The sequence below is a fragment of the Musca domestica genome, unplaced genomic scaffold (genome assembly GCF_030504385.1).
Source record: "Musca domestica strain aabys unplaced genomic scaffold, Musca_domestica.polishedcontigs.V.1.1 1, whole genome shotgun sequence".
NCBI lineage: Eukaryota > Metazoa > Arthropoda > Insecta > Diptera > Muscidae > Musca > Musca domestica.
This window is the reverse complement of record NW_026712114.1, coordinates 50,731,121-50,749,329: the sequence shown is the minus strand read 5'-3', so window position 1 is coordinate 50,749,329 and position 18,209 is coordinate 50,731,121. Positions and strand designations below refer to the sequence as shown.

General features: G+C 33.6%; 1 protein-coding gene across 5 annotated transcripts in view; it reads left to right on the top strand.

The window, feature by feature from the left end:
- Positions 1 to 12,699, top strand: part of LOC101891325 (protein mesh) — a 96,216-nt gene extending 83,517 nt beyond the window's left edge. Inside the window, exons 15-17 of one of the 5 annotated variants that reach the window (XM_059123849.1) lie at positions 3,421 to 3,666; positions 3,736 to 3,780; positions 3,838 to 4,882. In XM_059123849.1, coding sequence (XP_058979832.1) covers positions 3,421 to 3,666; positions 3,736 to 3,780; positions 3,838 to 4,394 — 848 coding nt within the window. In that variant the 3' untranslated portion in view covers positions 4,395 to 4,882. Of the gene's footprint in view, positions 1 to 3,420; positions 4,883 to 12,124 lie in introns of those variants that run through there. The other 4 variants (XM_059123847.1, XM_059123841.1, XM_059123857.1 and 1 more) reach the window with 4 other exon arrangements.
- The last annotated feature ends 5,510 nt before the right edge of the window (positions 12,700 to 18,209 follow it).

The window sequence follows — 18,209 nt, the reverse complement described above, 5'->3', positions numbered from 1 at the left end:
CACTCCCTCGAGTATTTCCCCCCAATGCCGCACAACATTATACTAATTTAGGTCGTATGCTAATACAATATTTTTAATAATCATAGCACATCAACTTTTTCCAAATGTTCCACATCCCAATATATATATACAGGGTGAGATAAAAAAACTGCAACAAAGTCAAACGCCATAATTTTAATTTTTATACCCTACACCACATAGTGGTAAGGGTATTATGTCTTTGTGCATTTGTTTGTAACATGGAGAAGGAAACGAGATAGACCCATAGTTACTTTTGAGAACCTTCATAGAATCACTTTCTGAGTCGATTTATGCATGTCAGTCCGTCTGTCCGTCCGTCTGTCCATGTATTCTTGTGAACAAAATGCAGGTCGCATTTATTATCCGATTGAGATGAAATTTTCCAAACAATATTTTTTTGGCCCAAGGACGAACCCTATTGAAATTGGTGAGAATCGGATCAAATTTAGATATAGCTCCCATATATATCTTCATCCGATTTCGGGTTAAATGTGCACCAAATGTCCACTATCAGTCCAAATTACCTGAATTTTGGCACACCCAACCGAGTTCGGCCTAGAAGCAAGTATATCAAATTTGGAGAAAATCGGTTCAGATATAGCTATAGCTCCCATATATATCTTTCATCCGATTTGATCTTTAAGTTCCTCACATTCCTACTATGCACTCCACAACCGTGATATTTGGTACCAGGTATTAGATGGAGCACAGAAATAGCTGTTTTAAATTTTATCGAAATCGGTTCAGATTTGGATATAGCTCCCATATATATCTTCATCCGATTTCGGGTTAATTGACCACCAAATGGCCAATATCAGCCCAAATGGCCCGAATTTTGGCACATGTGACCGAGATTAGCCTTAAAACAAATACAATAAATTTGGAGAAAATTGGTTCAGATATAGCTATAGCTCCCATATATATGTTTTATCCGATTTGGTGTTTAAGCCTTTCACATTCGTAATATGCACTCCACAAGAATGATATTTGGTACCAGATATAAGATACAGCCCAGAAATAGCTGTTTGTAATTTTATCGAAATCGGTTCAGATTTGGATATAGCTCCCATATATATCCTCATCCGATTTCGGGTTAATTGTGCACCAAATGGCCAATATAAGTCCAAATGGACTGAATTTTAGTACATCGGACCAAATTCAGCCTAGAAGCAAGTATATCAAATTTAGTGAAAATCGGTTCAGATATAGATATAGCAACCATATATATGTTTCATCCGATTTAGTGTTTTAGCCCCATACATTCGTAATATTCACTCCACAACCGTGATATTTGGTACCAGGTATTAGATGGAGCACAGGAATAGCTGTTTTAAATTTTATCGAAATCGGTTCAGATTTGGATATAGCTCCCATATATATCTTCATCCGATTTCGGGTTAAATGTGCACTAAATGGTCAATATCAGCCCAAATCACCTAAATTTTCGTACATAAGACCGAATTCAGTCTAGAAGCTAATACGTAAAATTTGGAGAAACCCGGTTCAGAGATAGCTATAGTTCGTAAAATGCACGATAGAATTAGATAGATTTTGATTTTGTACCAAATATCTCATAGAGCTCTGAAATGCCCTGTATAAACCTTTTTACGAGAGCTCTACTAAATACGCATAGTGGTGTAGGGTATCATATAGTCGGCCCCGCCCGACTTTTGAGCTTTCCTTACTGGTTTTAAATTTCGTTAAATGAAAGCAAAAAATGTCGGAAATAGCATCAAATTTTAGAATAAGTTTAGATTTGTTCGAATTAGTCACCTTTGGCACGAATTATGGTCTTCAACCTGCCAATGAAACGTCACACGCTGCCCGAATGTTGCTCTGCTGTGTTTTGGCCCATTCCCGGTGAAGCGCTTGATTGAGGTGATCGACACTTTGGTATTTTTTAGTGCCAATCTTGCTTTCCAAAATACTCCAGACACAATAGTCCAACGGATTGGTATCCGGAGATTTTGGTGGCCATTGTGCGCTGGAAATGAAGCGAGGAACCTCATTTTGTAACCATTCTTGGGTGGCGAGTGCTGAGTCCTGTCGGAATGTCCAAGGTCTGCGGCCAAAATTTTTGCGTGCCCAAGGTTTTAATACACAGTCCAGAATATTTCGCGATAATATTCAGCATTTATTCAGATGTCATGGTCGATTAATACGAGCGGGGAGCGACTATCGGCTGTTATGGCGGCCCACACCATCACCATGGCCGGCGCTTGAGTTCTGGTGGCCAACCGAAGCTGCACATTTTCAGCTGACCTCTTTGGCAAGTGAACACGAACATTTTGTTTGTTTACAAACTGCTGGACAACGAATGTTTTCTCTTCGGAGAAAACCAAATTCGGCAGTTCACTACTTTATATCTTTTGAGTCTATTTTCTTTCTATTGCGCTGTAAGTTCTTGCACTTTTTGGAATTTCAATGGCTTTACCCCGAGCTCATTTTTCAAAATTTTCCGAATGGAATATTGCGATATGTTCAGGTCACGAGCCATTTTTCAGCCACTGCGACGCGGGTTTTGATCAAGTCGCTTCTTTACTTTTCGAACCATTTCTGCTGATGTTGCTGTTTTCTTCCGTCCACTTTCTTGACGTCGGGCTACACTACCAGTATCACGGTAACGAGCGATAGTACGAGACACAAAATATTTATTCACATTTAAATGCTGGAGTGCTCCAACGATAGTCACTTGTGGTTTTTCAGCCAAATATAAAGAAATCACACTATCACGCTTGAATTCCATCACGAATAATTTTTTTCTGGAAAATTCTCACCAAAATGCTTTTGTACTCTTATAAACAGTATATAATGAGCTGTCACTGGAATAATTTTAACAGCTGTCGGACAAGGGGCTTAGAAATGACAGCAGTCTGAAGTTGGTTGCAGTTTTTTCATCTCACCTTGTATAGGTGTTTGTCACCATACCCTCGATTGTAAAAGGCACCCTAATTTGTGAGAGATGGCAAACTCTGGCCCTCAGTAATTAAAGGCTGCAAGTTATGCTTATTTCTTCTCTCCAATACTTTTTGCTTCATTCTGGTAGTTATACCTCTCTGTTCCATTCAGTTCACCCAAAGCCGACTTAGAATGCAGTAGAGTAGTATACCTTCTTGTAGGAGGCTGACCATACATTTGCAATGTCATATGGATAATTCTATGCAATAATGCTTGCATGTGTTAGTGAAAATTATTACTTAGAAAGCTTTATTTTGCAAAATTCTGGACTTCTTAAAATTCTCTGCCAATAATTTCCTTTAGGTTTATTCTCTTTTAATTTCCTATTTCATTTTGGTTGAATCATAAGAGTTTTGTCTCACACATATCTCATTAATACACTTCTTTTGCTAAAACACTCAAATTTGCTAAAAACGCACACACCCGCCTCCCCCCCAACAGGTGAAGTTTTCTATACCCGACGTGTGGCTTTCATAGCAATTGGCATTATCATAGCTGTTATTCTTCCATTGATGTTGTGCATTGTATGCGGTGTGTATCGCTTCCGTCAAAAGCAGTTGAAGGAGGATCCACAATGGCAAATGACGCTGCCTCGTTCTCGTGCCTCGTCGCGCACCAATTTGAGGGCTTTGAATGCAAATGGCGATTATGACAGCGATACGGATGCAACGGGAACACTAAAGAAAAGTAGGTCATATGATAAAGTTTACCGTACGAATGAACCACTACCGGGCAAACCACGTATTGATTTTCCAGCTAAAAAATGGGATCTGGACGATGGGGATGTGACATCATCAGAAGGTAGTGAAAATAAAGATACAAAATTAGCTAAGGATATTGAATACATTAATAAAACAGGTGAGAAGCCGAAACAGATGGGTCGTCGTTCGTTGCGTGGCATATCGGGTACGGATCAGGATCAGCTGCCGGAACATGAGGAACATGACGAACATGCGGCGGCCGGCGTAGCTGGACATTCGGATGAACATGACGATGTAGGTGTTCAACATCCGGCAGGTTATCATCAGCCACCATCACCCGAGGCCGATGATCATGACGAACATGGTTTGCCCTTGCATCAGGCGATGCATCCAGCGGCGGGTACTCAGGCCCAATATAGTCCAACATTTAGTGGTGCCGATAGTAGTTTCAGTGGTGAAAGTTATCACCCCAATAATCCGCCACAAACACGTTATGGTGGTGTACAAGTTCTGCCAAATACCAATAGTCAATACTTTAATAGGCCGCCATCTAGTATGCCAGTAACTGGTGGTCAAGCAGTGCCAGCAGCCACCCCAGTTCGTCCGGCCCCCATTGTGGGTACACCCTTGACCCAAGATAATGGTTTGCCTTCACCTCCCCATGCTGCATCGCCCACCCCATCCGCCCTTAACCAAAGATCCACAGAAGTCTAATTCTCATTCATAATGCCATCTAAAAAAAAAATAGAACTAATCCCAAACCTCAACAACCCATCAATAACCCAACCCACCAGCCAAAAACAAAATAACCAACATCCATTTACATTTCTTCGTCTTCGAAAAAACAAAAAAACAAAAAAACAATTTTTTTTCGAAAAAACGAAAAAACATTTTTTTCGAATTGGTATTGGATAATTCTGCATTATTGAAATTTAAAGCCATATCATGGGATTCTTGTCATGCGGTAAACATTTTTTTATTTTTTCCACAACGTTTTTGTCATCCAAAAAGCTATTAAGTTCAAATTGTAATAACAACTCCCAACATTTTTACCATTTATTTCTGTTATAAAAAAAATCTTATATAAATGTTAATTTTTTTAATTTTTAATTTTTTTAATGTATCTATAGAAATCATAAGACCTAATAAAGCGTATTAACATTCATTCTAACATTGAACATTAAATGTTGGTTACAGCTAAATACTGTGAATGTACTTTTTTATTTTTCATTGTAAAATACTTAAAAAAACCATACCATTGGCTTTTAATCATTGAAACCAAAAATGGAAAAGAAGGTGTCTGATTCCGTATGTCCAATGTCATATGAAGGTCATCGCGGTTTTTCAATTCAGCTCATAATATATTGGTTTCAATAAGCAATGAATTAGAAAAATGGAGCCAAATTTGCTTTTGTATTGGGTTTCTCTATTTAAAATACTTTCTCTGAACCATGACGTTGCTAAATAAATGAAATGGGCTTCATAGAATAAAATGCTTGAATATTCTTTGGAAGTTCTGAAAAATCAAATAAGAAATCTGATTTGTGACAAAAGTGGATCCCTTTCAACTTTATTTATAAAAAATACATTTGACATTCAGAATCGGACATCACACACCTAACATGTATGAAAATTAACGAAATAAGGTCATTTCAGAAATAAACGCTTTCTTATCATTTCACATTGTTCGTATAACCTTTAAACATAATTTTCCTGTCTTAAGAAAAAACGATAAAAGTGTAACTCTTTGAAATAATTACTTATCATGAAAATATATTTCAGTTTTTTTTTGTTATATCAAATGTTTTGTTTTTTGGAATATTTTATTTTTTGTGTGCCGTTTTTCAGAGAAAAAGCGAGGATGGGAAATGTGGAATGACTCCAAAGCTAAAGAACAATACTTCTCATCAATAAATCAGTGTTAAATCATTATTAATAATTTTTTTAATTCGCTTCATAAATAATTTTAAGACAAATTAATAATATAAAAACAATTGAAATATATCCTTATATAAGGAAAGATAGGATTTTGGGTTTTTCTTAAATTATCTCCCGTTTGGACTCACTGGTTTGAGATAAAAAATACGCGGCATATTTCAAGGGTCAGTACTGAGCTTGATATTTGCAAAGTAATAATTTCATAAAATATTAGGAATTTCCGGTAGGCGTATAATTTTTATTCAAATTAGGAATCCACTCAAATATCCTCAAAAAGTATAAATATTAGAAATAGATAATATTAGAAATTTCCTAGATAAAATATTAGAAATTTCCGGTAGGCGTATCATTTTTAATAAATTTGGAAATACCTTCAAATATCCTCAAAAAGTATATCAGAATAAAATTATGAGGAGATTTAGCGATATCCCTGTGTCTGTTGAAATTACGATAGAGTCCATATTATTTAATGCAGAGTTTTGAAATTTGACACAAATGCTTTTATTATATATGCTGATAGGTATTGAAAATGGGCTATATTGGTCCAAACTTCAGTTTAGTTTGCATACTACAGTACCTCCATATTTTCGGTATTTTGAAGGTTTCTGCCACAATTTCCAACAAAATCAGCTGAAACTTTATATTTGGGGTAGGTCTGCTCTCTCCCTGCAAAAAAAATATTCGCTACCGGTATAGCCCCCATATAACGGTACCTTCCATTTTTCGATATTTTGAAGGTTTATGCCATAATTTTCCACCAAATTAGACGATAATATTGGTCTGTAGCACCTCGAAATATACATTTTAGACCTCACAAAATATATATATTCTTGATCAGCATAAAAATCTATTTCGATTTAGCGATGTCCCTCCGTCTGTCCGTCTGTGGAAATCACTCTAGCCTCCGAAAGAAATGAAGTAAATTGATAAAATTTTACTCAAATGTATATTATATCTGGTATTGAAAATTGGCCATGTAAGTCCACATTTTGGTATAGCCCCTATATAACGGTACTTCCCGGTATTTGGTACTTTGTTGATTTTGGCTACACTTTTCACCGGAATTGTTTCAACTTAGGTATTTGAAGTTCGTAATGGATACTACAGCATATGACAGGAGATTGTCTGTGCAGGTCTACGTCTTCGTATAGTCCCCATAACCGTACCTCCCTAATATAACGGCTACAATGACGGAGGGTATTCAAAGTTCGGCCTGGCCGAACTTACAGCTTTTTACTTGTTTTTAAAATAATTAAGTGACATTGATTGGTTGGTTGCTTAACAAAAACTCCGATTTCGCTAGAACGCCTTGATTTACACTCCAAAACTCAAAAACCATAACTATTTTTATCTTGGCATAAGTTGAATAATAAGTCTTATCTTTAACAGACTTGAGAGTTTAATAACATTATTTAAGAATTCCAGAGTTAAATTTAATTTTGTGGAGCCCAATCCTTAGAGAACCTTAAATCTTTAAATATTTTTAAAGGGACCCTATTACAAAAAGTCATACCAAAGTGATTGGCTAAAATGCTGCATTTGATGAAACAAAAACATAATCGGGAGTTTTTGAAGTGTTCGACTTAAACTTCAAAATTCCTAATCTAGTTCTTACCAAATTACAGGAAAATATATTGAACCCACATCAAAAAAATATTCTACCGGATGATATTTTACAAAAAGATACTCCGAAATGACATCTTACTTCCCCTACGGTTATACAAAGCTATTGAGAAATATTAATTTATAAATTAAATAAACCACTATTAAAAACTACTTAAAATAATTGTGAAGTTTAATTTTATCCTCCTTTACAGTTTTTTTTTTTTTTGCCAAGGCTAAAAATTCCAATTAATTCCTTTATCCGCTTGGACATTCCTCTAAGCCCAAATAGCAGCAGCAGAAAAAACAAAAATAATAAACTATTTGCATGTAATTTTTATTTTTAATTAAACATTTTATTGTTTGCTTTGTTTTATTGCAATTATTTGTTTTTTTTTCTTATTTGTTTTTATTGTCTTCATTTCAATAACATTTTTTTACAGCAACGATAATGCCAATTGTTACACAAAAAGCCTGCGAGTCGTGGTTTTTACACCTACAAATTAATGTGATATAATTGTATTGAGTGTGAGTGAGTGTGTGTGTGCGGGAATTTTTTATGTCTCGCCATCACTTTGAATTATTTGTTATTGTTTCGCGTTTATTTGGAAATGAATTGCAAACGAAAACAATTTATATGGGAAATTAAATTGGTTTTTTATTGCAATTTTTGTGTAACAAATTGGCATTACGTTCAATAAAATGTCGTTAGGGTTTTTGGCTCCAAATGAAATTCAGATGGATTTTATTTCTTTGGTTTGGTTTTTTGGTTTGGTTCTTTTCGAGGAGAGTAATATTCCAATTTTGATTTATGATGATTATTAAATAGGTAGATGTTTTTATTTTTACGATTGTAAAGTGTGTTACACCTTCAGGGGTTGATTGCCTGAATATGGGCAATAATGAAAGAGAAATATGACATTGTTTCAATATGCTGAATAAAATGAATGGATTTAAGTAATGGGTTTTATAAGGGTGCTTTAAATTAAAATTAAGTTTTGAAAATCCAGGACAATTTAAATAATTATTAATTTCATACATAATTCTTGTTTTTTTTAATGTACATTTTTCAAGGGCTATCAGATTTTTTTAAGTACTATTTTCAGAACTATTCGGGGTTTCATACACTTTTTTATATAATATAGATTTTTAATGACTCTCAGAGACATAAACGTGGAATTTTTTGTTATATTTTTTTCAAAGATTATCACAGATGTAAATTTGATTTTTAATATTATTTTTTTCGAGGACTCTCAGAAATAAACGTATGTTTTTTAATATATTTTTTTCAAAAACTCGGAGAAATAAAGGTCGTTTTTTTAATATAATTATTTCAAGGATTCTGAGAAAAAAACGTAGATTTTTAATATAATTTTTTGAAGGACTCTCAGAAGCATAAACGTGGATTTTTTAATATATTTTTTTCAAGGACTCTCAGAAGCATAAACGTGGATTTTTGAATATATTTTTTTCAAGGACTCTCAGAGGCATAAACGTGGATTTTTTAATATATTTTTTTCAAGGACTCTCAGAAGCATAAAGGTGGATTTTTTAATATATTTTTTTCAAGGACTCTCAGAAGCATAAACGTGGTTTTTTTAATATATTTTTTTCAAGGACTCTCAGAAGCATAAACGTGGATTTTTTAATATATTTTTTTCAAGGACTCTCAGAAGCATAAACGTGGATTTTTTAATATATTTTTTCAAGGACTCTCAGAAGCATAAACGTGGATTTTTGAATATATTTTTTTCAAGGACTCTCAGAAGCATAAACGTGGATTTTTGAATATATTTTTTTCAAGGACTCTCAGAAGCATAAACGTGGATTTTTGAATATATTTTTTTCAAGGACTCTCAGAAGCAAAAACGTGGATTTTTTAATATATTTTTTTCAAGGACTCTCAGAAGCATAAACGTGGATTTTTTAATATATTTTTTTCAAGGACTCTCAGAAGCATAAACCTGGATTTTTGAATATATTTTTTTCAAGGACTCTCAGAAGCATAAACGTGGATTTTTGAATATATTTTTTAAGGACTCTCAGAAGCATAAACGTGGATTTTTGAATATATTTTTTCAAGGACTCTCAGAAGCATAAACGTGGATTTTTGAATATATTTTTTTCAAGGACTCTTAGAAGCAAAAACGTGGATTTTTGAATATATTTTTTTTAAGGACTCTTGTTTTACTCTTGTTTTTTAATATAATTTTTTCAAGGGGTCTCATTTATATAATTTTTCCAAGGACTCTCAGAGGCATAAACGTGGATTTTTTAATATATTTTTTCAAGGACTTTCAGAAGCATAATCTTGTTTTTTTAATATAATTCTTCCAAGGACTCTCAGAGGCATAAACGTGATTTTTTAATGTATTCTTTAAGGACCTTCTTTTCAAGTACCCTCAAGCACATGGATTTTTAATACAACTTTTTCAAGGACTCTCAGAGGCATAAACGTATATTTTTAATGTAATTTTTCAAAGACTATGACAGGCATAAACGTGGGATTTTTAATATAATTTTTTCCAGGACTCTCAAGGGCATAAACGTGGGCGTTTTAATACAATTTTTTCAAGGACTCTGAAGAGCATAAACGAGGGAATTTTAATACAATTTTTTGTGGGATTTTTAATACAATTTTTTCAAAGACTCTCAGAGGAATAAAAGTGAATGTTTAATATATTTTTTCTAAAGACTTTCAAGGGCATAAACGTGGGCTTTTTAATATAATTTTTCCAAAGATATTCAAGGGCATAAACGTGGGTTTTGGATGCATTTTTCAGGACTATTAAGGGATAATAGTGGCTGTTTTACAATAGAATTTTAATGGACTATTACAGGGTAAGATAAAAAACTGTAACAAAATCAAATGCCATAATTTTTAAATTTTATTGAATGAAAGCAAAGAAGTGTCGGAAATAGCATCAAATTTTAGAATTAGTTTAGTTTAGTTTAATTTGTTCGAATTGGTCACCCTTGACACGAATTATGACCTTCAAACGGCCAATGAAACCGTCACACCCTGCCCAAATGTTGCTCTGCGGTATTTTGGCCCATTCCCAGCGCTTGATTGAGGTGATCGACACCTTGGTATTTTTTAGTGCTAACCTTGCTTTTTAAAATACTCCATACCCAATAGTCCAACGGATTGGTATGCGGAGGTTTTGTTGGACATTGTGCGCTGGAAATGAAGCGAGGAATCTTATTTTGTAACCAATCTTAGGTGGTGCTGAGTCCAATTGGAATGTCCAAGGTCTGCGGCCAAAATGTTTGCGTGCCCAATGCTTTAATGCATCCACCAGCATATTTTCGCAATAAAATTGATGCCACGGTCGATAAATACGAGCGGAGAACGACCATCGGCTGTTATGGCGGCCCACACCATCACCATGGCCGGCGCTTGAGTTCTGGTGGCCAACCGAAGGTGCACATTTTCAGCTGACCTCTTTGACAATAAACACGATCATTTTGTTTGTTTACAAACAGCTGGACAACGAATGTTTTCTCTTCGAAAAAAAAAAAACAAATTCGGCAGTTCACCACATTCGGCCAAGCAAAGCAACTCTATAGCTCTTTTGAGTTTATTTTCTTTCTGTTTTGCGTTGTAAGTTCTTGCACTTTTTAGAATACCAATGGCCGAATGGAATGTTGCGATATGTACAGCTCACGAGCCATTTTTCGACCACTGCGACGCGGGTTTCGTCCAAGTTGCTTCTTTAATTTTCGAACCATTTCTGCTGATGTTGCTGTTTTCTTCTGTCCACCTCCTTGCCGTCGGGCTACGCTACCAGTATTACGGTAACGAGCGATTGTACGAGACACAAAATATTTATTCATATTTAAATGCTAGAGTGCTCCAACGATAGCCACTTTTGGTTTCCCAGCCAAATATAAAGAAATCACACTATCACGCTTGAGTAAAAACTTTTAAAAATATGATTTTCAAAATCATGGGTGTGTAAAAATATTATTTAGGTCTTGATTTAGGACTAGCAACAATTTTTGAATTGAATTTTATCGGACTCTTTTGAAAAGGATTTTTAAGGATTTCCAGGAATATAATAATAGATTTAAAAATACAAAAGAATTTAAAGCACTATAATAATACATGATCGTCGATTTAAAGGTAGTTTTTAAAACCACATAAGTTGTAATAAATACCTCCTTTGAACCAATATCTTTTCACCAGTTTTCCCCTAATAATAAGAATTCCAAATACCCCTGAGGCTAACGCATTTAATACGTAAACTATAGGCAATAATCCACACACCCTCCAGACCCCTCACAATACCGCAAAACTTTAATTGTCTATTTCGCCGAAGGCCAAAACCATAATTGTGGTTTCAAATATCAACTTTACACGGAATAACTGAAACTATTTGCAAAACATCAATCATTGCGTTTGTGCACAGCGGGCAGTTTTGACATGTCATCAACCATAGCTCGCCGCTAATTTCGATGATATCAGAGGTTGGCCATGCGGTTGACCAAAATGAAAATGTCACAGTCATGAAATAGATAGGCATAAATATTTAAAATTCCCACAATTAGGCCATGGTGTGGAGGGGAGGGTGGTTACATGCAATAAAATCTGGCGGCGGTATTTATTTGCAAAAAGAGAAAAAGGATACAAATTGGCATAATTTAATTAAAGGTATATTTAATTAACAGCCAAACGATGACGATGATGATGATGGCCACAGTTTGCTTTGTGTAAATTTTAACTGAATATTTATTCCCACTTTTTTCCCATCTCATTCCATTTTCTCTCTCTCTTTCTTTTAAATATTTGCACTTCAATTTCATGCTGATTCTCTGTCTTTTGCACCCAATCCGTGACCTTCATGTGTAAAATATATTTACACGGTCACTGGCCAAACGGACAACGTTAATTACATTAATAGGTAATGAGGAGCATCATGCCCGCGTTGCCAGTGTGTCGCTGGGTTTGGTACTGTTGATTTTGATACCCTCCCTGCTGTTGTTGGTCTGTGCCCTCCACTATTGGATTAAAGAGAAAATTGCCCAAGAAGAAGAGGAAGCTGCTGCTGCTTTAATACCCAGAGATAATGCCAAGAAGCTGACATAACAGAATTTTATTTCCATTAGGGTTATTGTCATGCAGCATGAAGGACAGCCAAGCAGATACATACACTGATACACACACATACATACATAGCTGGATGGATGAATGGAAATATAGTGGATAATAGAGACGATGAAGGACTGTTGATGCCGAGCACTTATGAATGAAGTTGACGTTGGCTGAATGACATCAGCATAATAGAAACCGGAAGTACCTACCACAGACAATGTTTAGTAATACATTTTATTTTTGCACAATTGTTTCTGCTATAATTTTTTTCTTTTAATTCTGCATGCATTTTTTTTTTTTTTTTTGATTGTCCAATTTATACCAAATCTCTTTGTTTTATTGTTTAAGCAATTTTATTTAATAAATCATATCAAATATCTCGAATGTCTTATTTAACTGTGTATTTTGTTTCTGATATGGGTTTATAATAGAAAGGTAAGTGAAAATCTTCAAGAAATTCTGTAAAATTTACCATCCTAACAATAAGATATGAAAAACAAAATTTAAAAATCTTTTTGGGGTAAGTATTTTTTTACTACACAAATATTGGTAAATATTAAATCTACATTTAAAAAATTTATTAAATGTTTAATACTATGAATTGTAAAAAAAGCATATAAATCTCACCTCTACTTCGATACTGTTTGATTAAACGTCTCATAAAAATTATAATCTTGGAATCAATTCAAAAATTATATTAATTATTAACTGACAATCAGTAAAATATCCAAGGAAAGGCGTTTTAGGTGAGTCGAAAATTGGATGTGATTAGGGAATTGATAAGAGTATCAATCAATCAATTACATAGTAACTACAACTGAATCTACTATTAACAGATATATGTTAAAATTGAGAATTTATATGCAGTGAATCATACCAATAAGATCGATATTGAATGCGTACTACGGCTTTACACCTGAACTCGGATGGAACGAACAAATAGGAGTAATATCTTTATCTGAATCCATTTCCATTAAAATTTATACTTGAGCCGAATCTATGAATCGATTTAAAATAATTAGAAAAAGTTATTATAAGTTCTACATAATTGGCACTAAATTGAAGGAATATCTACATCCAAATTAAACAGATTATCGTCCGACAGCTGTTAAAATTATTCCAGCGGCAGCTCATTATATTGTTTACAAGCGTACAAAGGCATTTTGGTCAGAATTTTCCAGAAAAAAGTTATTTGTTATGGAATTCAAGCGTGGCTATGAGTGCTCTAACTCCAACATTTAAATGTGAATAAATCTTTTGTGTCTTGTACCATCGATGGCCGACCTGGCCATGGTGATGATGTGGGCAGCCATAACAGTCGAGCTATAACAAATTCTGGATCTATACTAATAAAATTTTAGTAATAAACCGTAAAATATCGAAAACCGGGAAGTACATTTGCTATAATTGACTACACAAGGACTGACAATATCCATTTTCAATATTCGTCATCTACAACGAAATGCCAACTATTGTGCTATATTTCAAAGTCCTACATAAAATAATATGGGCTCTATCTTGATTTTAAAATATAGATAGGCAATTGCATAACTTTAAACCGATATAGAATTTTATAAGGCCCACAATACTACATTGCCTTTCTATTTTGACAAAGAATTTCTAAGACTCCTCGATTTTAAATTAGATGTTCATAACACTTTTTATAGGTTGGCTCTGACGAACTGCATGTTTTTATACCCTTTATATATTAATTTATATATAATTTTGTTTATATATTAATTTTGTCATTCCGTTTGAAACACCTCGAAATATACATTTAAGACACCACAAAGTATATATATTCTTGATCAGCATAAAATTCTATGTCGATTTAGCAATGTACGTTCGTCTGTAGAAGTCACTCTAGCTTCCGAACGAATTGAAGTAGGTTGATACTATTTTACTGTATATTATGTCTGCAGGAATTTTGGCATTGAAATTTATCCGTTTTGGTAGAGCACCCATATAATGGTACCTCCCTATTTTCGGTATTTTAGTGATTTAAGCGGCATTATTCACCGGATATGTTTCAAATTTGGTATTTGAAGTTCGTAATGGATACTACAGCCTATAACAGAAAATTGTCTGTGCAGGTCCACGTCTTCGTATAGACGCTAATACAATGGCGGCATTCGATTTTAGGATTTTAACAGAATTTTTAACGGATTTTATTTATTTTTTTTTTTTCGAAAATTGTCAAATTCGTTCCAAATGGTGGAGGGTATTCAAAGTTAGGCCCGGCCGAACTTACAGCTTTTTTACAGGTTCAATGTTGCATAGCTACTGTATTATCGAGTCAGTCCTCAACTGAAAAGGACCGAACCCCTAAAATGTCATCGATTTCGAAAAGTAAGTTTAAATTTTGTTGTACTTGGATTGAGCATTGAGTCTGTACTTTGATCTTAGCTATCAGTCTGAGTCTGTTAAGATCTTGGCTGCGGCAAAGCTGGGGCTCTTACTTCTGCCAGCGATACGAAACACGATATATGTTTAGCTCTGTAGGTTTTTTTATTTTTCTGGTTTTGTACAAATTCTCACACCGTCGTATGGACTTGTAGTGGTTAAAATTCTACGCAATAAAGGATATAATATTACTTAATTTTTGAACACGATAATTATCAAGAAAAAAAAAAAACAATAAATAATAAAGGCCTTTGTCTGATATAGCGACGTTAAATTAAAAAGATCGCAAAATCTGATAAAGTTCCTGAAAAAATACTGAATCTGTCGATCTTATTAACTTTTCAAAACTTAAAGAAGATGAGTGTTGCCTTGTTCATGATTTGACCTCATCGATTCTTTATTGATCTAGATCGATGAGGTCCATATCGTTATCTTCGTTAACAAGCTTGGACTCCTTGTAATGATGCAACCGCACTTGATGCACTTGATATTTTATACAGCATGCTACGACGTGCTGTTAGTCTAAATTACGTCGTAATTTAGAACCAAAATTACAAATCCTTCGTCATTATCGGAATCTGTACATGTTTTCTTGCCCTTTCTTCTGAAAAGGGCTTATAATGGAGACTATAACCAAGCTCATATACCTGATATGGCTACATACTATAAAAATCTTCTAATCTAGATGAACTCTTCAAAGAATTTTTTCTTTACCATTTGCAAAACAATGTTGGCATTTTAATTGTGGTCAGGCTTCATTCCATTACTGTCGATTTTACAGAACTTCAAGGGTATATTAGTTACAATTTGTTTTTTCAGGTTCACAGGGGATATTATATCAGGACACTGTATAAATAGCTAAAAAGGGATGGGAAATCAGGGTGGGTCGATATATGGGGCCTATATGGGGCGATATACGGCACCTACTTTCAGCATCAAAAATATCCGCGATTGGGTATTTTAACACAAAAGTTAAAATACACAAAAGCTTGTCATTGTTATCTATATCTATAAAAGAGGAAAATGTTTGTATGTTTGTTTGTTTGTTTGTAATTTATGGACTCGAAAACCGCTGAATAGATTTTCCTGAAAATTTCCATATATACTGCAACATCGCTTGAAAACAACATAGGCTATATACATTTTTGAATTTCCACTTGGAACTAGAGATATAGAATCAGAATCGGAGCTACCTCCCAAAAATTTAGATTTTATATGCACATATCTATTGATTGGTTGAAGATACAGGTTCCAAATTTGGAATACGTAACGGAATTTGGAACAAAAATAAGTTTGCCAAATTATATTGTAATCGGTTCAGATTTGGATATAGCTTCCATATATATTTTTGACCGATTTCGTTCATTTGATGCCTCAAACACAATATGAATGTTCGATTCCAATGAAGTTTGGAAAGTGTGACGGGATTTGATCCGAAAATAAATTTGTCAAATTATATTGAAATCGGTTCAGATTTGGATATAGCTCCCATATACATTTTCGGCCGATTAAAGCATTTGATGCACCAACACGCTATGTATCCCAAATTTCAATGAAATTTGAAACGTGTGATAGATTTTATCTAAAAAATTGATTTCCCAAATTATATTGAAATCGGTTCAGATTTGGATATAGCTCTCATATATATTTTCGACCGATTTCATGTATTTTATGCACCATACACGATATGTATTTCCAATTGTAATGAAATTCAAAATAAGTAACGGAATTGGGAGCCAAAATGAATTTGTCAAATTAAATTGAAATCGGTTCAGATTTGGATATAGCTCCCATATATATTTTCGACCTATTTCATGTATTTGATGCACCAAACACGCTATGTATCTCTAATTTCAATGAAATTTGAAATGTGTAGCGGAAATTAAAACAAATATACATTTGTCAAATTATATTAAAATCGGTTCAGATTTGGATATAGCTCCCATATATATTTTCCGCCGATTTCACATATTTGATGCACAAAACACGATACGTATTTCCGATTCCAATGAAATTCGGCATGAGTGGCTAAATTTGGTACAAAAATAAATTTGACAAATTATATTCAAATACGCTCAGATTTGATTATAGCTCCCATATATATACTCAGCCGATTTCACATATTTGATGCACCCAAAGCGAGAGAGACAAAATCTGGCACCAGAAAAAATTGCCAAATTTCATTGAAATCAGTTGAGGTTTGGGTATAGCTAACATATATATTTCGGCCGATTTCATACATGTTATGCACCAAACATGATATATATGACCGATACCAATGAAATTCAGAATGTGTGGCGGAATTTGGTTACAATAATAAATGTGACAAATTAATTGGAAATTAGTTAAGATTTGGATATAGCTCCCATATATATATTCTCGGCCGATTTCACATATTTGACGCACCAATTTCAATGAAATATGGAAGGTGTGGCGGAATTTGGTGTAAAAGTATTTTTTTTTTAATTATATTTAAATCGGATCAGATTGGGATATGCTTTTAATAAGAACCATTGACCCACAACGCCTTAGGCTAACACTAAAAAACAACACAACAATTGATTTGAAATACGCTTATTACGGCGAAGTATGTTGTTATCTCGAATTCACTAATTGCAATAGAAATGCCACTCAACTTCAAAAGATTGCAGTTTACTGCACGCTTGGTATTTGCTATGAAATAAATAAATCCGAAGGACAAACCCTTCGTGTTTGTATGTCATGTTACTGCTTTTCTAATGGTTTTGGTTATTTACGCATTAAAGTAGTGCAATAATTTTTTTTTTTAATTTTTAAATTTGTTTTTTTTTTTTTTAGCCAACATATATTCGTAAATTAAATTTTGAATGCATATAAAATCATTACATTTCACCTACCTCTATCAACAAACATTACTAACCCCAAACCAAATTTGTAGGCATTACAAACAATAGTAATTTGAATAATAAGTATTATTTGCATTTATTGAAATCATTTTCGGTATTTTTTTGTTTTGTTTTTGGTTTGGTTGTCTTACACATTTGTCATGTTATAATTTGTTCTTGTTGTTTGTTTATTTCTCTGTGTTCCACATATAATTTATGTTTGCTTTGTTTGTTATTTGCATAGCGTATTTAGTTTCTTTTATCATTTTCTCTTTTTTTTTCTATACATACAATTTAATTATATATGAGTTTTGTTAGGGGCTTAGCTTATTTATTACTATATTGTTTACTGTTTGTGTTTTTGTTTATTTGTTATAGCGTTTTTCTTTGTTTTTGCATTTTCAAATTGAATCGCTATATCGGTTTTATAGTAGTAAAAATAATATATCTTGACTAAAGCTAAATAATTTATTTATCTAGAGATTATTTATAGGTTAGGTGTATTGTTGTGTTTTGCTTTATTTCTATTCTGGGTTTTTGCTTTGCCTTAAATAGAAGGAAGAAGAAGAATTGAAGAGGAAACAAAAGAATACTTTGTTATATATGATTTGTTTTCTTATTGCTTTC